This window comes from Apis cerana, linkage group LG1, assembly GCF_029169275.1.
Source record: "Apis cerana isolate GH-2021 linkage group LG1, AcerK_1.0, whole genome shotgun sequence".
NCBI classification, from domain to species: domain Eukaryota; kingdom Metazoa; phylum Arthropoda; class Insecta; order Hymenoptera; family Apidae; genus Apis; species Apis cerana.
Genome location: NC_083852.1, coordinates 14,581,191 through 14,606,132, shown reverse-complemented (window position 1 = coordinate 14,606,132; position 24,942 = coordinate 14,581,191). Strand labels below are relative to the sequence as shown.

The 24,942-nt window shown below is 38.6% G+C and overlaps 1 protein-coding gene across 2 annotated transcripts in view; it reads right to left on the bottom strand.

Annotated features, from left to right (window-relative positions):
* Nucleotides 1-1,087: 1,087 nt before the first annotated feature.
* LOC108003479 (cadherin-related tumor suppressor) overlaps nucleotides 1,088-24,942 on the bottom strand; it is an 80,410-nt gene continuing 56,555 nt past the window's right edge. The window contains exons 3-22 of one of the 2 annotated variants that reach the window (XM_062076104.1): nucleotides 21,374-21,610; nucleotides 19,082-19,471; nucleotides 17,058-17,471; nucleotides 16,442-16,774; nucleotides 16,194-16,371; nucleotides 13,711-13,891; nucleotides 13,371-13,624; nucleotides 12,739-13,169; nucleotides 11,753-12,097; nucleotides 11,350-11,679; nucleotides 8,875-9,990; nucleotides 7,675-8,790; nucleotides 6,822-7,098; nucleotides 6,439-6,720; nucleotides 6,050-6,357; nucleotides 5,697-5,962; nucleotides 5,168-5,611; nucleotides 4,717-5,086; nucleotides 4,396-4,611; nucleotides 1,088-4,310 (exon numbers count right to left, since the gene is read on the bottom strand). In XM_062076104.1, coding sequence (XP_061932088.1) covers nucleotides 2,280-4,310; nucleotides 4,396-4,611; nucleotides 4,717-5,086; nucleotides 5,168-5,611; nucleotides 5,697-5,962; nucleotides 6,050-6,357; nucleotides 6,439-6,720; nucleotides 6,822-7,098; nucleotides 7,675-8,790; nucleotides 8,875-9,990; nucleotides 11,350-11,679; nucleotides 11,753-12,097; nucleotides 12,739-13,169; nucleotides 13,371-13,624; nucleotides 13,711-13,891; nucleotides 16,194-16,371; nucleotides 16,442-16,774; nucleotides 17,058-17,471; nucleotides 19,082-19,471; nucleotides 21,374-21,610 — 9,519 coding nt within the window. In that variant the 3' untranslated portion in view covers nucleotides 1,088-2,279. The remainder of the gene's footprint in view (nucleotides 4,311-4,395; nucleotides 4,612-4,716; nucleotides 5,087-5,167; nucleotides 5,612-5,696; nucleotides 5,963-6,049; nucleotides 6,358-6,438; nucleotides 6,721-6,821; nucleotides 7,099-7,674; nucleotides 8,791-8,874; nucleotides 9,991-11,349; nucleotides 11,680-11,752; nucleotides 12,098-12,738; nucleotides 13,170-13,370; nucleotides 13,625-13,710; nucleotides 13,892-16,193; nucleotides 16,372-16,441; nucleotides 16,775-17,057; nucleotides 17,472-19,081; nucleotides 19,472-21,373; nucleotides 21,611-24,942) is intronic. The other variant, XM_062076109.1, reaches the window with a different exon arrangement.

Sequence of the window (24,942 nt, the reverse complement as noted above, 5' to 3'; positions counted from 1 at the left end):
GTATTACCGATCAGGTTTGCCTCTTTGCTCGTTTCATGATTCGTCCTGATCTTCTTTTCTGTCGATCTCAACCTCTGCACGTGTTGACTGTGCAAACAATCATCCCAATGCGACTTGAAACCACATCCGATCTTCGATACATCGTCAGGCTCCAGTATCCTTGTTGCCGATCTTTGCAACATCAATTTTCCGGGCGAACGTTAACACAAAATGATCGAGTATTCGATCATAGGATCGAATTTGATTACGTTTAAGTGTAAAACCTAACAATTCACGATTCGATCGTGGTCCATTCGAAGTTAACCAGGCGAAGTGCTTTTCGACCTCCGGAAGCATCCATGGCTCGGTAACTTCCGTCCAACAGAAATTCGATAGTGAAACAGGGCCCTCATTGTCGTCTGATTTATACGTGTTCTCGCGTTCTTCATTGTACTCATAGTTGCCATAGCTGGCCAAACGGGAATTAGGAATAACATCGCGAACACTTTTCGTTTGATAGGAACCATTTTCTTTGTACTTTGCAGTCAATTTATAATTCTATTGTAGGATAAATTGTTAAACTTTGTATTTTTTTATTTTTCTTTCTAGTATATCTATATTCCTAACATATGTAATAATTAAAAAATGGATAGAAGATGATTCAGGGAGTTTATGAAGGTTTTACCTGAATCGACAAAGAATGATTCAGTTTTTGAAATGAATCTCCTTCCTTGTCGAAAGTCCAAGCTTTGTCGGCGATTAGATTTATATTCGCATATGCGCTGTTCAAAAGCTCTTCGTCGTATGACGGAAATGAAGATATCATTATCTGAACATTCTAACCAATCGAGTGTATTTTAGCAAGCAATTAAATTAGGTATTGAGATATTGGTCTTTCGTTTGCATTGATAGATTCTCAAATAGTCATTTAATTGTCCTGTCTTTGAGACGAATATCGAAGCGATAGAAGACTCGAAATATGTTCAGGATAAAGTAAACGTCTTTCGAATGTCTTCACATTTATCGAAAAATCACGTTCCATTCAAAAATTTATCAAATTAATCAAGGAAATATTTCTAAATTAGGGAGTGATAAAAATATATGTTGATTATTTCTTTTTTTCGTTTTTTCTTTTCTTTTACAAATTTTCGTTTATTACAAATTACGATCGGTGATAAAGTAATACACACATTTCATTCGCACATTTTGTACAGATCAGACATACAGATATTTACAACGGATAAATCGCATAATTTACAAAATTTTTCGATGGTATAATAATAATAATCTATGATAACGTTTTGAAACTTGGTGGAAAAAATCAGTCTGGCAGTTATACCCTGTTCAACATTCTCGATGAAATCCTATATATATAAAAAAAAAAAAAAAAAATATCACGAATACACAGTAATTCGTTTTACGGAACTTTAACGGAACATTGAACAAGTAGTTGTAGTTATTGCGACACGCAAAGAAGCGTAAAACAGATCGAGATTCCTTTACGTTATTTTAAAAAATTTTCACGATTCATTATAAATCTTTGTTTGTTTGACATTGTGCGACTGTATCGATATTATCTGGCACAAATCGTGAAAACAGTTTATTTACAAGAAACTTAAAGACTTGATAGTTATTTATAACAATTGATTGATACAGTTGCACAATAATTATCCCCAATCGGCAACGAATTCTCAAACGGAACGCGTGATTAATTGTGACGGTTAAATATAAGAGGAGCTTGTGATTGCTATGATGCACGATATAAATTCATTAAAATTCGATGAAAAATACGTTTTCTATAATTCGCATTTCTAATAGTAAGAGAATCTCAATATCGCTTAAAAAGTATAACGGATTATTTACAAATTCACAATTTCGCAGGGACACGATACTTATTTACTACAAGTGCGAAACGTCGAATCTTATCTTTGAATTATGGCGTCACACGTTAAAACGATAAACGAATCGAAGAATCCTTCTGTTATTATGGCAAGACAACGGTTACATCGTTACGGCCGAGCATCAATCCTCCGAACTATCGATGTAACAATATTTGTTTATGTAATCTAAAAATGTCCGTTTCGTTATTTTTTTCTTTTTATGACTTATTGTAATTGGCAATTAAAGCGTATTTCATTCGCGCATGATGGTATATTTTGGTTATTTGTGCACGCTTTTATCAAACCTCTCAAATGAGAAAAGAGAAGGAAAATGCACCGTTATGTCGTGTAGCTCTTTTTAATAAAAAATAAAAAAAATATATATATTAAAAAAGTTCCAGTCAATTATTAAAACACTGTTCAAACATATTCCTCGGATGGTTTAGGTATATTAGCTGGTAGTCTAAGCGTACTTGGAACACGATTAGCACTGTCTGGAAGTTCCGCGATATCGATAAACACTCCAACCAAACTATCGAAGTTCAATCCCCAATTCAACAAATAATCCCAGCTCAAAGCAGTAGTAGTGGTTGATGGCGAGCCGCTGTTATTAGGTCTATACAATCCACCCATATGCGTGGATAAATCATCGTCAGAGGCTACTAAAGTGCTCAAGGATCCGCGGAAAGAGCTGTCGAAACCATCGTAATTCACATTCGGTGGCAATGGTGGTTTCGTCGTTTGAGCAGACTCGTTGTTACGTTGATTCACCTCCTCGTCATCCTGTTTCGCAAACGGATTATCCGATCGTTTATCACCGACTAACGAGGTGTTGTCGTATTCGGAGCACGTAAAACTGTCGTTACCGCTCTCGTCGGTCGTCGACGAATTTCTTCGTTCCAATCTCTCGACAGGTGGCGTGTGTCGTCGATGAAGATGGAGCGGACCGTGCGCGGGTGGCCCTCTAGCTTCACTCGAGGAACTAACGGCGTCCAAAGTCGACACGAGGCTCGAAGTCCTCGGTCTCGAGTTCAATCTTTCGATCTCTTCTGCCGTTAACCCTATTGGGCCTGAAGACACGTTGTTCACCGAATTCTCATTGTTGGATTGAGGCGCTTTTCGACTCGCCGTTGATCCAGACAATTGACTCATGATCGGCGAGTTTAAACTTCTTTCGCTGTTCGAATTCAAAGCATCTTTTCCTACACCTCCGGATGAAGAAGTGGTAGCTAGAAGGGCGCTTTGTAAAGGTTTCCCGCTGATGTCGTGCAACGTCAATATCCTCGGTTGTTGAGCGGATAATTCGCTACTAGGCGACAATCTAGCCAACGGAGTGCTTTGCAACAATTTCTGAGTCGGGCCAGGCGGTTGATTCACATTCGGTGGTGGCAAGGCCCTGGGCGGGAATGGGCCGGTGTGTCTGTGCTGTTGACCTGTATGCTTGTGATGATTGGCGTAGTTGTTAATAGGCGGGGGAGTGGCTTTATACTTCCGCATTCCGTCCCTATAACCTTTATAATGATATACGATATCGATGTCGCTCGGCGCTATCGAACTCGCATTTTCCAAATCGTAGTGCTCCGGCATATCGGGTTCTGGATTATGCTCGTGGGTATGAAGAGAAGTTTGGGCGGGCGGGGGAAGAGGCGGATGTTCGTCTCGAATGGGCGGTGACTTCGTCACTTCTCTTTCGATTATATCCGGTCTTTGAGGTCTATGCTCGGTGCTCGCGTTAATCTCACGTTCTTTATACTTCTTTGAGATCAATTCCGGTCCCATGTGACCTACACCACGCAAATCGGACGTATCCGAGATATATGTATTCTCGTGGCGAGACATTAGATTATCGTTCCCTGTCCCTACCAATGGGTTGCCAGTCATTATAGCATTGGTATTTTTGTTTACCACCGAGGGGGCGGATTTCTCCTTGTTCTGTCTTCTCAGACGGAATACGATGAAACTGACCAGAATAGCGATTAACAGGATTACGAAGAAAACTATGACTAAAGTGATCCCTATGCTTAGGGGGTCAGCTGTTGCGGCTGCGCTGATACCAATCGGCCCTCTGCATCCGGTGCTCACCTTCGAATGGTAAAGCACCTCCTTGAAGATCGAGCCGGATCCATTGAATGGCTGGATCTCGTTGTTGATGGTGAAGTTGGCCAAACAACCTTCGAAACTTCTTGCGCCAGCGCTGTGAGCGTAATAAAGGTCTTGGCTAACCCCACCGATCGTTAGCACGGATAGATACGGATCCAGGAAGTCGTGGACACCGGCAGGATCTAATTCTTCGCCTGTCTGAACGTTGTCCACGAACAATCTCAAGCCTCGAAAGTAGGAATGTAGAGTCAGATTATGCCAGCGACCGTCTGCTAGGCTTCCCTCGATGTTAGCCGTCATGTTTACGGGCGATGCAAGAAGGGATGCGTAAAATAATTGACCATTGCGAAGCTACAACGTGACACGTTTATATATTAAATAAAAAAAAATGTATTTTTATTTGTACTATCGTGGAAATATGACAAACGTTGCTCACCTCTACCGATGTGAAGTGTTTGTTAGTCGCGGCATAGATAAGGATACCATCAGGTTTAACCGTTCTAAACATCAAGCTAATCGTTTTAAACGGCGATTGATTGGTAATGAAGCTGGTATCTTCGGTGATGCTTCGTTTCGCTCGATTCTTATGCCACATCGTCGAACCTCCGTAAAGATACTCCAGCAATTGCATTCTTCTATGCTTCTCCGAAATCTGCGCGGAAGAAGAAGATCGTCAATTTCTTTTTCTTTTAGGTAAACGAAAACGAAAAAAAAAAAAAAAAAGAAATAAAAATATCCAACATATTTTTTCACATACTTTGAATTCGATGTATCCACCTTCGCTTAAAGTGATCGGTTCGAGAGCTGTCCCGCAATTGGGCGCGATCACCGATCCGCATCGACAGCTTACTTGATGCCATTTGTCGTAACACTTGGCATCGGCTCCGCAAAGCGAGATCGCGTCTTTTCCACCTCTTATACAAGGATTGTTCTTCGATCTGACGCACGTTGATTTAACGCCACGGGATGCCAAAGGATTCGAGAGGTTCAACGCTCTTCCGTTTATGGAAACCGAATGGACGCATCCCACGAAATCGTCGGAATGGACTTGACCCGGCCTCTCGAGTACTGGATCTGCATTTTCCAGCCCTCCCACCAGAAGTGGATTGTTATTGAAATTCAAGGTTCTGCAATTATGTTATACGTATCTTTAGAATAATATTAATTACAGAAATATTAAGAAAAAATATATGTGTAAAGCTGCTAACCCAGTTGGTCCTACGTCATCCGCGTAGCAAGTGCCATCACCGGGCCTGCAATCGTCGCAAATATCCCCGTGTTCTCTGCACATGGACACGCTCAAGGATACGACTCGTCCGTTTCTGGTGGCCGTCACTTTCCTCCACTCTCCATCGGACACGGTGTTCTCCGTTTTTATGATGATAGAGGTGATGGCGCTTCTCGCTCCACCGTATGAAAATACCACTCTTCCGTCTACCAACTCTAACACTACAAAGTCCGAACGCCCTCCAGTTTGCGGAGCGTAATTATAGAGAAGCAACGCGTCTGATTTAGTCGTGGCAAATACAATCGTTATGTCGTTCGTGTTTGAATCGAGCGCTGGGAACGCCATGTAAGATAATTCCTCGAATCCGAACGTGGATCGCTCGCAATGTCTGCCGTAACGACCCTCTGGACAACTGCATCTGTACCTGTATTCGTTGAGAGATTCGTTAAAGATCGTGATAAGAATAAAATTTATTTATCTAAATAAATCTATTACGGAAAAAACTTTACCCAGGCTTTTCTCCCACGCATAAACCTCCGTATAGGCAAGGATTCGGCCTGCAAGAATCCGTAACCGCCTCGCAGTGATTTCCTCTGTACCCAGCTCGGCATAAACAGAAGAAACTGAAGCTGTCGGGACTTTTCCTGCACGATCCACCGTTCCTGCACGGATTGCTCGCGCAGGCATCGCCTCTTTCAAGCTCGCATAATTTTCCCTCGCGATCTATTGGGCAGGTACACTGGAAATCGTATCCCAGTCGTCGACATTGTCCTCCCTGAAAGTGATTCATTTCGATTAGAAGAGTTTTGGAAGAGGAGAACGGAACGTAAAAGAGAAGGAAGAGAAAGAGATATACATTTACCAATAAGCAAGGATTAGGCGAGCAAGGATCTTGTCTTCTCTCGCATTTATCACCGGTGAAACCATCCCGGCATTTGCAAGTCATCTCGTGAATCATTCTCGGCGACGTGAGGATCAACGCTTGGCTGTCAGTGATTCTGGCGTCATCGTAGATGACCAATTTGTCGCTGCAAGAACCACCGTTCTCGCAAGGTATCTGCTTACACGGTGAATAACCGACGATGAAATTTGTTCCCTCGAAAAGAGATCGAATTTTATCTCGGTTACGGTTCACCAGTTCGGCGACCTCGTATTTGCTCCGATATCCTACTGCACGAATCGAATTTTCAATCAGTTTTGAATTATATGTGGGTTATATATAATTTTTTTTCTAATTTATATATTTATTACCTTGAGGCGATTCCACTGCTAGATGGATATTCAAATCGAATTCGGTCTCTCCAAGGCTGAAGATCTTAAGAGTATCACCAACGTCAATTTCTTCTTGCAGAACATCCAATAGGGCGCGATAATATTGGCTTAAAAAATCCCTCGCGCTTAACTTTGACACTTGTAACGTGATGCTATTTTCGATTGTGCTATTCGTGAAAACGAGAAATTCTACGGTGACTTTCGACACTACGTTAGGATGACGACCGTCGTTGCCAGATACGCTTAACGAATAACCAACTCCTGTGTAAGAAACACACAAATTGCAAATATATATATATATTTTTAAATGTTAATTAATACTCATTTTGAGAGATAGAGATAAAAACATGCGACCAACAAACCTGGAGTTATTTTCTTCGTGTGTAGATCACAAGCTGTGGGAATGCTGAGGATCTTGGGATTCGATCCTTGGAGTATTTTGCAAGAATAACTGCCAGTGATATCCGGATCATTTGGATGCACGTCGGCAATTTTTCCCAATGGTATCTGTTCGTTAAAGGAATGCACTATCACGTGAACCGATCTTGGCGAAGATGGACTATCATTTTGATCCATTACTATTACGGTTATCGTATGCTCGCTCCTCATTCTTGGTATTCCGGAATCTTCCACTTCGATCTGGACAGATTACACATGAATTTAAAGAATTATTACGAAAAATAGAATTATTCGAACTTTGATGTAACATCCAAAGTTGAATTTAAATTTAAATTCGAGTATAATTTCATTTTTCTTTCGCGAATACATGACATTAATAAAAATAATTATATAATATATATTATGTATATATTAATACACATTCAATGATTAATTTCTTGATTGTCTCATACATATATATATATATAAAATAAGTTTATTATATTTTATTATATTATATAAGCTTTCTAAATCTATTATTTTCTATCATGTTTCTATTATATTTTGTTTTCGCAGACAATACAAAACAATGAATATGTATTTTAACATCTCTATCTTTTCGTTAATAACGTAACTGTACATGCAGCGATCGAACAGCGTAAAGAACAGTTAAGAACGAAAAAACTAGAGCAAGAAAATAATATCGGAACAAGATGAAACGTGTTATAATCAGATATGAAAGCGTGAAATAACGAGCATAATACGCAAATAAGAAAAAGTCCTAATATAAACTAAATTTCAATCTTTTATCCGTCGAAAACGTTCCCAACAACTTACCACAAGATCCAATTGAGGCATAGCCTCCCGATCTAAACTTCTAGTCGTCTTCAATACCCCGGTATGCTTATCCAAAGTGACCATATCGCTTTGCCTTCCACCGACCAGTTTGTAAGTGAATGGCGCTCCGTTCGGTGGTAGATCGGGATCAGTTGCGCTCAATGTCATTATAATCGTTCCAGCCGGTTCATTTTCGTTCACGTAGCCGATTACTTCAGGCGGATCAAAGATAGGCCCGTTATCGTTGATGTCCATGAGTTCTATATGAACGGCCGCCGTGCCGGTTTGAGGGGGTGAGCCGGTATCGATGGCGCCGATCGTCAAGTCGTAAACAGGAATCGTTTCTCGATCTAATTGTTTCGCAGTCTCAATGTCCCCCGTCTGGGGATCTACTTTGAAGGCTTGCCCTATATTACCACCGATGATAGAGTAAGAGAACTGATTGTTTTGCGGTTTTATATCCTTGTCCACCGCTCTCACGGTCAACACTCGAGTTCCGTGCACGGCGCCTTCGGACACGGTTGCGTCGTAGGTACTCTGAAGAAATTCTGGAGGATCGTTCCCGTCCTGAATCGAGACTATAACCTGAGCCTCGTCCGTGTCGTTGCCGCGGATTCCACCCCCGTTTTTCGTCATCACGGTCAACACGACCCTGTTCTGGGTCTCGCGGTCCAATCTCCGCGAGACACGAATTATCCCCGTCTCGGAACCGATAGAGAAGCCGCGATCGTTCGAGGAACCGACGAACAGGTAATACACTCTCCCGTCCTCGCCCGAATCTTGATCCGTTGCCTGGACCAGGCCCACCGAAGTGCCAACCTCCGCACTTTCCGACACGTCCATGTGGAATACCGGTTGGATGAACTTTGGGTAATATTCGTTCACACCTGTCACGTGCACCAGGACAGTAGTGAACCCGACCATTTGTGGATTCGAGTCCGGATTCGCGGCCACTATGTCCAACGTGTACTCGTTGGCCTCCTCGTAGTCGAAACTGGTCAAGGAAGTGATCTCGCCTGTATCCTCGCGAATACGAAAATGATCCTTCCCTGTCCCCCCGAGGATTTTGTATTCAATCACGGCGTATTTAGGGGAATCTATGTCTTTCGCGATTACCTGAAATTAAATCAAATAACATTACTAGTGGAAACTAGTAATATTACTAGTGTGGGAGAAGAAAGAATAATATAGAATATTTACCTTGTAAACGAAGCTGTCCGGTGGAGAATTTTCGGGTAAATAGGCTTCGTAAACGCTTTGATTGAACGTTGGAGGATTGTCATTAATATCGGACACGTTTACGGTTAAAATGGCAACAGCCTGTTTCGGCTCGAATCCAAGATCCGTAGCGGTGATGTTCAATTTGTACTCCTGCACCAGATCGTAATCCAAAGGCTCGAGTATGGTGACCGCCCCGGTGATGGAATGAACGAAGAATTCGTTCTTTTCGTTCCCAGCCGATATCTTGTACCTTATCATCCCGTTCGGCCCTTCGTCGCCGTCGGTGGCGCTCACCGTCAAGATGGTCGTGTTAACAGGCTCGTTCTCGGGCACCCTTACTTGATGGCTGACAGCGGCAAAGGTGGGGGCATGTTTGTTCTCCCCAGATATCACCAAAGTCAACGACACCTCGTCCTTTTGCGGCGGTACACCCTTGTCGATCGCACGAACCTTTAATAAGAACGTCGTCCCTACCGGCACGTTGGCCAACGAGTTTTGGATGTACACCCATCCAGATTTCTCATCGATCGAGAAGTACTCGGTTCCGTTCACATTCGCCAAATAGTAACTGATCTCCGCGTTTACACCGAAGTCGGCATCATCCCTGGCGACCAACTGCACCACCCTTTTGCCGATTCCGTAATTTTCGGGGACGGGATAGAGATAAGATCTCTGCTCGAACCTTGGGGCATTGTTGTTCGCATCGACTACGTTCACGTAGATCACCGTTCTTGAGGAGAGGGGCGGTTTTCCGTTGTCTGTGGCGACCACCGTCAACGAGTATAAATTCTCAGGCGAGGAGGGCCGGTGGGTATGCTTGTATTTCAGAGTCTTTTTACTGAAAACGTCACCGGTCGCCGGGTCGACGGTGAATAGGTCAGAAGGTTGTAACAAGCTGTAGGATATCACCGAGTTTGGACCTTGTTTGTCGCGATCAATCGCGGTTACTTGGCCGACGTGAGCAACAGATGGTTGGAGCTCGGGGAAGTGGAAGTGATACGATTCCTCGTCGAATTCCGGAGGGTTGTCGTTCTGATCTTGGATGGTTATCGTTAGAGCGGTCGCTGCTTGCCAAGCTCCGTCCGCTGCTACCAGCTGTGCAATATCAATGATTGATTAAAATTTGACGTATTTAATTTATATTTGTAGATAAAATTTGTGCTCTTTTTTAATCCATATTCTTCGATTATTATTTTTTGATCCGTTATTCATATGCCAATAATGTGACAATTTCTCGTCATTATAAATTGTATAAGTTGTTTCTCGATTCTAGCGATTTAAAAATTCTAAACTTTACCTTTTCGATTCGTTTTATTTTTTTACATTTTATATTTATAATTTAGATTTTTTATTCTATTTTATTAATGATTTATAAAATTATTAGATTATTATAGTAAATTATTAAATTTATTATTAGAGGTAAATGATTTGCTATGAAAAACTTATTACAATATATTAAATATAATAATAAAAGCTTAAAATCTTAAAATATAATAAATATAACATTAAATTAGCTAAAAATGAAAAAAATCAATATTATTTCCCAATTTTTTTTCACGTTTTCTCAAAATCGGAACTTTTAGTTGCAATCTTTCCTACGTATTAATATAAAATATATGAGTTTACATGTATTGTAAATATTTGTAAAATAAATGTATCATTTCCTAGATTGCGAGTAACAATAATGAGCAACACCATTTCCATTTTTATTAAATTAAATTTTTATTGTTTCCTTCGTAGCATATTTAAAATATAATTTTGATAATTATTTAAAAGCGTTAAGTTTGTATAGTTTTTAATCAAGAAATAATTTACGATATGATGAATTATATAAATTGTGATAAACGAATAGAAATCTAACCTAACATAAATTAACCTATAATCTATTAATTTTTCTTTTTTTATTATCTAGGTTATGCAGGAATGTGGTCACTACCATATTAGAATTCACACCACGATGAATATATTTATAAGGTAAGTTCAAAAAAAATATTTTACGAATATTTCAGAAATTAAAGCATATTTATGCGTATGTAATATGTATAAAAAGAAATTATTTAAAATATGATGCGTTTTAAGTAATACTTTTAAATAATTATTATAATTTTGTATATTATCAAAAAAAAAAAAAAGAAGAAAATATTTTCTACATTAATTTTATATACATATTAATAACTAATCGAATAAGTTTTATTAACCGAAATTTATTTTCATTATTTGTTATTATTATTTGCAACTAAAAAATCGTGTTTGTAAAATTTTCTAAATATTCTTAAATATTCGAATATTTTTATAATACATTAATAATCACACGAAATGAAAAAGAAATATTTGCATCATAATCCTTGTATTATATTTCGATATTTCGTGTGTGAAAAATAATTAAAAACTACACGGATTGTAACACAGATATATACATTAATTATACATACGTATTTTAAATATTATACAAACCTTTAGCAAATATTCGTCCTGCTCTTCTCTATCTAAATGGCCATTTACAGTGACATTACCACTCAAAGCATCCATGGCGAATTTTTTCCCCGGATTTTCGGTGAATCTATAGCTGACATTAGCATTTTGACCAATGTCAAGATCGCTGCTAGTAATTCTTATAACAAACGTGCCGATCTCTGCATTTTCCGTTACGTTCACGCTGAACAGTCGGGTGAATTGTGGCGGATTATCGTTTTTATCCAATACAGTGACCAGAACGGTGGCCGTGCCCGTTAACGAAGGCTGCCCCTCGTCCCGTGCTTCTACGATTAGCTCGTAAGAAGCGATCTGAAAGAAATCGCGTCTATTAGATATATATCCTTTTTTCTCGACCTTAAAATTCGATCAATACGGTGCTCACCTCTTCACGGTCTAATTTTGCATTGGTGCTAATTTCACCGTTATCGGAATCGATGATGAAAGTCTCGGTAAAATCGTTTACCAGATAATAAGACACTTGCCCGTTCTCCCCAGAATCACGGTCTTTCGCTGAAACTTTGCCTACGAACAAGGGTGGATACTCTTCCTCGGGAACTGTGGCGTTGTAAATTGCCGCCTCCATTACCGGTGCATTGTCATTCGCATCCGTAACGTTCACGAGAAGTTGCACAACGCTCCTCAGAGCCGGGGTGTCCGAATCACGAACCTCGACCCAGGCTTCGTAGAACGGCGCCGTTTCATAATCGAATCCAGATGCGACCAATACCTAAGTCGATAATACGAGAGCGATCGATTATAAATCTTTCGTCGAGCACAATCGTTGAGAACGATCGATAAATTATTATCTTTCTGAATAGGGGAATTGAGAGTTTACAGATATTGCTAAATTTGTATAATGCAAAACATAAGACGAAGTGTTTCGTTATTCGTAAAGAATATTAATTGATCGCTTGTATTAAATCGAATTAAAAAGTTGTCGTTTTCTTAAGAATTTTTTTAAAACAAATTTTTTATAAGAATCAATAAGATTTTTAATGTTTATTATTGGTTTATCGATAATAATATTGATTAAAGATTTAATAAATTCAACAGATCCCATCTATCGAGAAATGTATTATATATTGAGTTGGTAAAAAATATTAATACTTTATAAGTTTAAAAATAAATTAATTTACTATAATACTTTTTCACTTTTTGAAAAATCACTTGAACTTCGTGTAAATATTATTTCTTCAAAATCTTTTCTAAGCAATTTGAATTAATAAAAGCATAGCAAATTTAATTTTACGTATTAATTTTATATATATAAAATATTTTTCCCGGTAAAATACAACATAAAATGAATTAATCGTGCAAGTCATTCGAAATTCTTTATATCATATATTCCTCTCATATTGAAATACAAACCTCGCCGGTATGAGGATCTATCTTGAGCGCGTCGCCAACATTTCCACCGGCCATCCCGTAAACCAAACTGCTCGCCGCCCCGATTTTTGGCGTAGTCGCGCCCAATTTCGTGATCACCCGGCCCTCCGGCACGTCTTCCGGCAGCGTGAACCTGGTGGTGATGCTCGATCGGAAGCTAGGGAACAATTGCCTCTCCCAGAGATGTATGACCAAGTCCGCGGTGACCGACTGCGGTTTAACGCCGCAATCGGACGCCTGGATTTGCAATTGGTAAGTGGTTTCGTCATTGGCCAATTCCTGCGTAGTTCTTATCACACCACTGTTCGAATCGATCACAAACTTCTCCGCGTCTATTCCCTGGAGACGATACACGATCCGAGAATTTTCCCCGTCGTCGTCGTCCACCGCTTTCGCACCGAACACGAAATCCCCTTTAAAGGAAACGGTGTATTTAGTGATGGTGTTGCGTATAAGCGACTTTACGCTAGCTTTACGAGTCTCTGTCTTATTCAGGTGTTACTTAACGCGTTCGGACTCGTGTTCTCGAAGGATGGATACCAAAGTTGCCAATTTTTTTTTGTCTATTTTCTTTTCTCTCTCAGTTTTTGTTTCTTGGGATTAAAATCTTTTACCTGACTTGGTTGCGCCTGGCACATAGGCTGTATATCTTGGACTAGAAAATCTAGGAGCATTGTCGTTCACGTCCTTTACGAAGATCGTTAAATTAACGGCGGAGGCTTGCGGTTCCGTCGGACTCGAATCTTGAGCGACCAAAGTCAGATGGTAGACAGAGGTTTGCTCCCGATCTAATGGCACCACTGTGAACACCTCGCCCGTCTCGGGATCCACGGTGAAACGTTCCGAATACTCTCCCAGTAAACTATATCTGTAGTAGAGAATGTTGGAGCGTTTTAGCGGAGAGTCAAGAGAGAGTTTTTTCCTTGAGATGCTTTATATATATATATGTATTACCTGATTTTCGCATTAAGCCCTTCGTCTTTATCCGTGGCATGAGGTTTAGTGACCCACGTACGGGAAACTGAATTTTCGGTGACCGTTGCCCTGTACTCTTGCCTAGTGAATTCCGGAATGTGATCGTTGACATCGAGCACGACAATTCTAACGATGCCCGATCCAGTCAAAGGTGGAGAACCTGTGGAACAGGTTCGATAATCGTAGATCTATCGTTTTATTATTAAGATAGATATATATATATTTTATTCGACTCGTGGAATTGAAAGGAACTCGAGGTACGTTTCGTCTTTTCGACAAAATTTTCCTTTCTACCAAAAAATCAAAAATCATACGTTATAAGAAATTATGACGTTAGACGTGATTATATCTTAAAAGGTATTCGAGTTTAGAAAGTTTAGAAACGTAAGGAGGAAAGGTTTCTCAAGGTGTTTCCACGATCAAATCGTCAAACGTTCGAATAAGACAAATTACGATTCCATAAAATATCGGGCGGGCGGAATACCGTCGAGTTAATTGTGCCGCCTAAAAGGCCATTATTCTCCGGTGGACCCGATTTCTCTGATTGCAGCAGGTACATTGTACGCGTTGGCGTGGCCCTGGGCCACGCGCCACTATAAGCGTATATCGTTTAATCACGTGGACCTCTCACGAGAAGGGTTACGGGCACAACAATTGCAAGGCACAATGGTGTGGTCCACCATATCCGGTGTTCCCCTGGTGGGCAATCCGACAGAAATATACTGGCTTACACTAGTAGCGTATTCTTCTTATTCGTTTGCTTAATTGATGGGGACAAGAAGAAGCGAGAGAACCATCCCACCTCGGCAATTCGATTCGAAAGTAGTTTTTAACGAGAATCCAGAATGACAATATATATATATATATATATATGAGCAATTAATGGGATTTTTGAAATTCCTCGTATTGTATTACTCAAATTCTTTTTTTCATTTCTATAACGCAACATAACGACGATTTAAAGCGAATTCTTATGGTTAACCACGGTACTAGCATGATGATAGGGGCGCAGCCGTTTCGGAGTGGACACGGCTGGTATAAACGCTATAGGTGGCGTGTACACGCGACAGCCATAACGTATGAATAAAATAGGAGTATAATGCGCGTGCTCGAGCAGAATCTCGAGAGATGCGCGTTTGGCTCCAAAGAGAGGGCTCCAAAACATCCAACAAGCGAAAGCTTGGGTGGGGTGAAGGAGGCATTAAGAGAAGGAGGAGGCGGCGATGGAGGTGGAGGAGGTGGTGGAAGCGATGGAGAGAGAGAGAGACAGGGAGGAGTGGGGTGTGCGGGGGGTCGAAGGGAAAACGAAAGAAGGGTAGGGAGAAAGAGAGTGCAGCGCCGAGGCAGAGGAAGGCATTTGAGAGCGATTATCATAATCGCGCGTCATAACTCTGCAGGCTTGTCTACCTCGGCGGGGACCGATTGGGCCATCGGCCCCCGATGGCTGGCCCGAAGGGGGCGGGCGAGGGGCACCCTCGAATGGGACTACTGGCTTCGTCGGAGGAATGAACGATAAAAAAGATTTCGACGAGGAGCTGCCCACCGCTTAAAGAATCTCATCGAACAACCCACAAATTTATATCCAATTTGTATATTACCGCTCATTACTTAAACCTATCCCCATATATCGTCTATTGTTTCGTCTATTATTCATCGACGATCGTGCAAGTGGGGGAGGGGGAGAAGAAGGGTGACATTTTCCCGTTTCACTAATGTTGCGCGCGGCCAACATTTCATGCAACCTCCTCGTGGCGACGGTTCAGTTTAAATGGAATTTATAGATGGAAAAATAATCGTCCCATGAATTGGCACCGTCCTGTCACCAGTATACCCTGTGACATTTACCGACATTTAGATCGGTCGCGTCCGACCGAATAGGTAATCACGATTTGTAGACACGGTGTCGTAAATTTGTCAAAGTAATTCGACGAATTTATAGCTACCTGCGCGTACGTATACCTGTACGGGCGTATTGTGAGTACCTACGGACGAGTTGAGTCGTTTAAAAACCGGGTCTTTTCAGCGTTAAAAATCGGCTTTTTCATTTTTTATTTCTCATTCTTCAATTCACCGCAGCTTTTTTAAAAGTGCCAAACCCAATATAATTAAGTCCTTTGTTCGTGCTAATTCGCAACCAGTTTACATAGAGCCTAAGACCGGTTACTAAGGTGGCCGGAAAAATATTCTCTCCAAAGAATACTGACTACCCTTTCAATGCCGCTCTTTGTGCAGATCCTACCAGGTATATACCTATTTAGCCGTTCCCCTAAGGTACGATCCAAAGAATCTACTGGGAATACCCCTTTACCCATGATTTCTTTATCCTTTATTCCCTTATACGCGTATTTATTTTCGTGTTGTGCTTTCGTTTCGTTTCGTTTCATTTTTACGTCGCCCGTCTCCACCAGAAATTAGCCTTTAACGCTTAATTTTCGTTCTTAAAAATTCTTAAAATAACTCACCGGTATCCATGGCCACCAAAGTGAGGGTGTATTCTGGCACCGATTCCCTGTCAAGAGGCCGGAGCAGAAAAATGTCGCCTGTACTCGCATTTATTCGAAACAAATCCGTGTCTCCTTCCTTCAAAAAATATCTCACTTGATCGTTGTAAGGAGGCGTATCCGCGTCATAAGCTTTCACCTTTGGGACGAAAATTGAAAATCAGTTTCGCCTCTCGTCGAGATAATAATATTCGATGGTTAACAATTACCTGTATCACGAATCCTCCCCCAGGTGGCACCATGTTCTCCATAACGTGGGCCAAATAAGGCGAATCCAAGAAAACGGGCGCGTTGTCGTTAATGTCAAGCACGGTGATGGTGACCTGAGCGGTGTCACCCCGTGGCGTTTCCCCCACTTCCGAAGCACAATCCTCTCCCCTGATTGTCAAATAATATCTAGATTTCCTCTCGAAATTCAAATTCTTCGCCACTCTGATCACACCACCGTCTTCCGAAATTGTAAAGTCTCTGTTATCGTCCCCCATCGCTATACCGTATCTCACCCTTCCATTCGCGCCCTCGTCTCGATCCATCGCCGACACCTTGAATCAACACATGCTCGAATGTGAGTCGAGAAAGTTGAAACAATTACCGTTCAACGCTCTTTAAAAAGACGCTCTTTAAATCTCTGTTAAAGTGTTTCCTTCACGGTTCAGTTGCAAGGCTGTTCAGTTGAAGAACACACTCATTGCGATTTAATTAGCGTGACGTAAGTGCTCGTGTAATCTCGATTTTATGGCAACCTCGTTCGCCGATATATATATTTATCGAGCGAGGAAGGAAAAGAAAGAAGGAAAAAAAGAAAAGATATTAAATGCAACGAACCTGGAGTACACTGGCCCCGATACTGGCATTTTCAGCGACAGTGGCTGAATACTGTCGCGGATCGAACACGGGCGAATTATCGTTCTCGTCGAGGACCGTGACAGTGACCGTGGTCGAGGACGATCTCGGTGGTTCACCGCGGTCTTTCGCGGTTACTTCCAAGGTGTAGTTTGACCTTAATTCGCGATCCAACGAGCCAGATACGCGCAATAGTCCATCTACGGGTCCAACGGTGAAGGGAAGCGTTGCGTCCTCGAGGGAGTACTCTACGTATCCGTTCCGTCCTTCGTCCCTGTCCACGGCCTTAATGGCCATCACCACTGTGTTACTTGGCGCGTTCTCTATTATCGAAATCTTGGTCGGTGATATGAACTCGGGCGACATGTCGTTCACATCCAATAACACTACGGTCACCTATCGATCGGACAATGTCGACGATTAATTATTAAAATATTTGAATACCGATACAATTTTGATGTCTATATTTTATGCCTAGAGTGTATGAAGTAACGATAAAATAATGAAGCAACAAAATTATTATACATTAAAATATAATGTATTTAAAAGTAAAAAAATTGTTTATTTAAAATTGTCGATTATTTGAATATTCAAAAAAAAAGAAAAGAAATAAAATAAATTTTTATGTTACAAAAATATTCGGATTTATGACAATAGATTTTTTTTATAATAAAAGTTTATTTATTCGATTGATTCTATTTGAAAATGAAAGTAATATTTTTTAAACAATTTGATATGTTAAAAATTATTTTTATTAATGAATAAAATTATTTTTTATTTCTTTAAATAATGCAACATTTTTGTTAAATGTTATTAATATTATCGTTTAATTATAATAGATAATATTATTTTTGTTGCGATTAGAAATATCACACTTTTGTAAAAAATATTTTTTAATTTAGTATTTTAAATTTATAATAAATTAATAAAATATATATAAACATGCTTGTATATTTTTAAGAATAATTGCGTATAATTGATCATCCTGAAATTTTTATTCGATTTTATTATATTTGATGCTAGTTATATTAGAACTTCATTTTATTCGTAACTTGTATTTGATGCGAATAATTGGAAATTTATTATAAAAATTAAAGAACGACAATTATTTTGATTAATATATACAGAAGAAGTTTTTTTATACAATAATTATAAACTACAAGTAACAAATATCACACAAAAATCAAAGAAATAGTTAGAATAGTTTTATTTCATCTTTCATATTTCCTTGATTTTTCATCATCAATTGATTTTTTTTTTACTTGTTTGACAACTTTCTAACAAAGAAACAATTTAAGAAATAAAAAGTCATTGAAAACATCTTTCAATAGTTTCTTTCTCTTAGTTCTTACATTATATAAAATTAATGCTCTTGTGAAATGTTGGCAAATATATTGTGAAATTAAAAGTTATTTTTCAACGAATATTATATTCTTTTTAAACGACGTAAAATCATGTGAAAAAAATGCAAGTAATAAATTTTTTTATTCATTATAATAAAAACTTTCTTACTGTATTTAACAAAAGAAAGAATTTTAAATATTCATTTTTATTATATAGAAAATCGAGAAGAGAAAAACGAAAAAAAAGTGTATATGTATGATATATTTAATAATCTAACCCAAATACACAGGAGTATAAAAATTGAGCAAATAATTTTAATTAACCTGTTAACGTGTAATATCTTTACGAATTTTGTACAACTTTCTTCTATAATCGACAGTCGATCTTATTTTTCGAGATACTTGCAAAATATGATCGCTAATATTGTATCAAAGTTTGAGCATTTCGCGAAAATTAAATTTATCTAAAACTTGGCAGTGAATAATTATTTGTGAAACAACATTGCACATGATTATTCCATCATATTATATTTTTCTATCACAAAAGAAAAAACCTTCTTTAATAAAAAAAAAAATCTAAGCTTTCGATAGAAGCTTTTATATTTGACGTAAAAAGTAAAAACAAGCATAACGCGCAATACGTTATAGAGGAAACGAACAAACCTGTACGGTGGAGGACAAAGGGAGGCCCGGTGGCGAAGGGCTATCGGTGGCGCTGAGGACCAAATTGTAAAGTGGCTTTTGTTCTCTGTCGAGCAACTTTCGAGTGAAAAGGGTGCCGTTTGGTGCCACTCCGAAGTCACCGTTCTCGTCACCGCCGGCGACAGCGTAAATTACCCTCCCGTTATCTCCGGAGTCGAGGTCCTGGGCGGTCACAGATAGGATTGGGGTGCCGATCGTCGTATTCTCCACGATATCCACCGCGTGTGGCCCCGCCTCGAAGATGGGCGCGTTGTCGTTCAAGTCCACCACGTTGCAGTAGACCGTCACTGTCGAGGAAAGCGCCGGGATACCCCCGTCCGTAGCCTGAACCACCAGGATGTAGTGTTGCACCTGCGAAACGATCGAGGGAGCTTTCTCGATTGATCGATAAATTGATCGTGAGGGTCGTGGTTAATAAGATGGAGAAGAAAAGAAAAAAAAAAGAGAGAACGAGTTGTCAGAACGAGTTCGGAGAACAATTGTCTCTCCGGCCGATATTTTAAGGGAAATTTTTTTGTTCGCGCTCCCATCCGCTTGCATTTCGGTTTCGTTAGGGGGTAGCGCGCCTAACAATTTTTGCAACGACTAATACGAGCTTCGTGGAAGCAACGTGTTGTTTCTCCGTTTCCAATCCAGCTCAGATCTTTCCGACCCAACTGTGAACTGCTTTCGCAGCGGCTCCCGCCCTATATCTGGAAAGGCATTACGATGATGAAAGGTTCTATAAACTACTCTTTCTCTAAGTAGTGCCTCTTCGTGTCTATGCTCGTTCTATTGCTTCTCAACATTATATTAGATGGTATTATATGTATATGCGTATAACGCCGTGTAATAAACTGTGAATATATCGTCAATACGGTTGTAGATATATCATTACGATTTGAAATTGCAAGCAAGAGAAGCAACGGATTCATTAGTGATAATTTTAAGGGAAATTAAAAAGATTGTTTATAAAATTATTGCCTTTTTGAGAATATTTTCACGTTAGCAATGAATATCGAGTATTTTCGAAGAATTTTTCAAATTCTGTTTCATTAAATTATTGCTGTTTCATAAAAAAAAAAAAAATGCTGGTTTTATATTGAGTTCTCATTACACGATACGATTTATATATAAAATTTCTTTTAAATAACCAGACAGATATTATAAAAAATAAATCTATTCCTCAATCGTTGCGTATTTTAATCTTCCAAGTAATTTCAAAAAAAGAAAGAAAGAAAGAAAGAAAGAAAACGTCGTCATCACTGGACTTCGTGCCGAAACAGTGTATCTACTTGTAATTGAAAAGCAAGATCAATGATTCTGACGAACAAAATAAGCGTATACACTCGTGTCTTGAAATAAATATGGCTTGTCTCTGAAGGATCAGACCGCCAATTTGAAAACGTCTGTTGATCGATCTGTCGGACTGTTAACGCTAAACCCTAAATTCTAGCATAGCCGAAAGCTAATATAATAGGTGCGTTCAAGCTTAAATGTAGAGGCGTGTTCATGGTTATAATCGTTGCCTCGAGCAACTATGCGTTTTACCGTATGTGGACTTCTCGCGTTGATCGTGCTACTAAAATCCTATTCTGTAAATTCGCGATAAGAAAGGAATTGTTCCCGTAAACAGTTATTCTGCATTCTATACTCTATACCTGTCCATTCAAGTCAGTTTGATAAATTATCGACATCGAAACTTGATTTTGTAAAATTTGGAAATTAAAAAAAAGTTTCCAAATTTCTCGAATTAAATAATTATTAATTTACGAAGGAAAAATAATCTGATAAAATGACTCTGAACGAACTCAATTCGATTATTATTAATTAAATAAATATAAATATTCATATTTTTTCTAACTTATACAAGTTTCAATCTTTACGCGACTTTCGAGATTTTTGGATCACAAAAAGCGGCACAAAAAAGTTTCAAAGATCTCTTTCATCTTTTTGACTTTCGAAGGACTTTTCGAGGATTCAAAGTTGAAGTTTGAATTCGTTAATAATTTCTCACGTTTAACCTTAAAAAAATGGAATCGAAACCCGATTTGTTCGAAATGAAAATGAAGGCATCAGAAGCCTCCCTTCCGTGTTTCTGACGACACGGAACGGAAACGGTCGTTTTAAGAATAATAGCCTCATCCCATAATTCCGTGTTCGAACGTGAAAGCGACATATCCACGCGTCCGAATGGTCTTCCACAAATCATTTTACACGCTTTCTAAATCGCCGTCCCTGGACGATCGACAAGTGGCGCGGTAAAATACGAACCTGTTCGTAGTCGAGGCTGGCTGTGAGCGTGAACACACCGGTGCTAGGATTCAGAGAAAAAACGTCGTTGGCCCAGTCAGAAATCAGGGTATAGCTCAGTTGACTATTGGGGCCATCTGCGTCTGCGTCCGTCGCAACGACCTGACCTATTCGACTTCCTCTCGGCATGTTCTCCGGAACGTCGAACGAATACGCGGTGTTCTGGAATGTTGGCGCGTTGTCGTTTGTATCGGTCACCTGTAAAATTCAACGGTTTCTTTCGTTTGATCGATCGATTTATTTTTGTGGGATTATATACTTGGTGGAAGAGTTACGTAACTGATTCTGATCCTCGCCGGATAAACAATTTTATAAATGAGTCGTATGTCACTCCTTATACGATAAATCCATTTATGAAAGTGATACTTACGAAATATTCTATTCTTGCTCTTCTAAACTTAAAAATTAATTTTAATTGAATTTTTACAACAGTTGGACATAAGACATCTATTTTTATTACGTGAATTTAAATATAGTACATAAATGTAAATATTTTCGTATGAGAAATATTTTATTTTTTGGGATAAACGTGCGAGTGGATGCACGTCGGTAAATATTGACTTTTTTAAGTTTCGTAATCGAATTTTGAATTTTGATACATTTTCGATTTATATTATAATATACATTTATTGATGATTATTTTAAAAGTTTGTTTAGTAACATACATTGATATAGTTTATATGTGTATCTATCTAATATAATGATTTCAAAATAAGATAAATTTAATATAAAAAAATATAAGAACATAATAAAAATTTAATTTATTATGTTTTAAATTTATTCGTTGTAACATTTTGATTTAATGAAAAAAAAATTGCTATATTATTCTTTTGTTGCAACATCGTTTATTATGAAATACTCTATTAAATAATTCAGTCATTAAAAATGAATAATAAAATTAACTTATGTTGATTATTTATATATATATATATGTATATATTAACTAAATATAGTAAGAAAAATTTAATAATAGATTATTTAAAATGTGTGTGTGAATATGTCATAGTAAATTGATTTATTTTGCTGTCATAAAGTAGTCACATTATTTTCCAATCCAGTAGTCTTTAAATAACTATTATTTCAATTTCAATTTATTCGATAGATAATAAAATTACTCATTACTATACAAAGATACTATTTTAGATAAGATTTTTTTAATTAAAATTAAATTTCATTAAAATCGAATTATTCATGGTCCGCTAATACCTATTTTTCTCCTAAATCCAAGAAAGTAATATCGAATTCTTTTTAGCAGCAATATATTTAATAGCGCAATCAAATTTCTGGCATAATAAAAGGAAGGTTTTTGATCTATATAAAATATCGATAATTCTGATTAAATGATTAAATATAACTAAAACATTCGTCCAAGCAATTATTTTTGATAATTATCTTTTTTTTGTTTAATAAGTATTTCATTTTCATTTTGACCGTAATAGAAAGTTTCTGATTAATTTATTAATTAATTTATTTTGTGATCTTTAAAGAAAAAGAAAAGATAAGTTGTAATAACAGTTCATATTCAATATATGAAGATTTGAAATATTCGTTTTTTTTGATTATGAAATGATAAGAGAAAGTGAAGTTGCTAAAAATATGAAATACTTGATTTATAGCAATGTAATTAAAATTTTAGAGATATCTACATTATCTATCGTACTAATTAAGATTATATAGATTTAGAAAGTATAATTTACATATGTTATCATAAAACAATAATTTTCATTTAATTATACATTTTATTATATTTGAAATCTATCTTATTATGCTTGTACACTAATAAAATTTTTTTATTAATTGATAATCTATTAATATAAGAATTATAACAATTTTATAAATTGTTATTTAAATTATTATTTAAAAATAACAATGTTTCATATTCTATTATTCGAATTCGCTTTATTTAAAAAAAGTAAAAAAAAAATCATTTTATAAAATTTCATAATATTTACATTTATTATTTATCGCTCCTGTTGAAATTTTTCTTACGTCAAAAAAACAAAATGACTATCCTATATTCGTGTCTTTTCTTCTATAATAATTTATTTTTCTAAAAATTATTTATTGAATATACATGGGAAAAAATTAAGCAAAGAAAATGAAACGAATTCAAGAGTCAAAGATATGCTGATATATTAGACCAAATATAATACGGATCGATTTTTTAGTCCACCAAAAGATATCTTTTGTATTTTTATAGGGAGGGGGAGTATGCGCGTGGAAAGATAGGAAGAATAATCGATGTTATTCTTGATCATACTTGATTCATCCCGTTCGAAGAATTGCCGGCCATTCGATCGAGGGGAGAAGAAAGGTAACGGGTCAGGATAAACAATTCAGAATCAGAGCTAACGCTTCCTGTTCTCTTTCGATTGTGCTCAACGTCGTCCCTGAATAAACATATTTCAATCAAAGCTCGAGACAACCAGTCGCGAGCCCGCTTCACCTTCGAACCGCGCCGCTCCACGAGGAAAGTTTCCTGTTGTTTTTACGGTGGCGATGAATCTCGAGACGAGTCGAACGGCAGGAATTTGAAGAATGTTTTTCCAGAATAAATTCTATTCGACTCTCGATTCGATCGTTGCCAACGTAATCAAACCGGGAAATGTTGGTTTAATGCCTCGGGAGGGGAGAAATTCGAAATGAGCCGAATAATAATAATACCGTTTCCACCGCCGGTTACCAAGCGATAAACCAAAGAGAAACTTCAACAAGTTGTTTGCAACCTGGCAACCTGAGTTTAACGATGAAATTAAAAAAAAGAAGGAAAAAAAAAATGGTCATCATCAGAGACGATCTCCGATTCGTCCATCCGCGAAACAAGTTCGGCCGAGGGAAGGATATTGGGAGGGAACGATTGGAATTTATCGCGTGAATAGTCCTCGACCGATCCTATCCTATCCGAATAGAATGGAGGATGATCTCGATCCCGGCCGAAAAGTCACCGGGTGCGCCCGGTGAATAGGTTTCCAACTTCGAGAGAGGGATCGACACGCGGTGGCGCGGTATAAAAGAATCAAGCGGAGGTGGGCACGGTTTGATTAAGGAGGGTTCGGAGACGTTTGCAAAAAGTGACGGTTGCCCCGAGACGCGGTGGATGACGAGGGGAGAGCCGAAAGCGGAGTAGAGATCGCGATGACCAACTGGATGGGTGAAAGAAGGAGAGGAAGAAGAAGAAGGAAGAGGAGGAGGAGGTGAAGAAGAAGAAGAAAGTGAAGAAGAAGAAGGAGAAGGAGGAGGAGGAGGAGGAGGAGGATCGAGGAGGTGAGAAGGAAGGAGAGAAGGAGAACGAAAGGAGGAGGAAAGTGGATGGGAGAAAAAGGGAGGAGGGAGTGATTCTTTACGGGAGGGAGTAGGAGGAGGAGGTCGAAGGAGAGAAACTCTTCCGAGGTCGGGAAGAGGATGGAAGGGATATAAGGGGCCAGAAGGGGCAGATTCCGCAACTGTCGGCAGCGGGCCTCTTTCATGGAGCCCCAAAGAGCCGAGCTATGATCGGGACTGGCATTCCTTTTGCCTTTAAGAGACCCGGA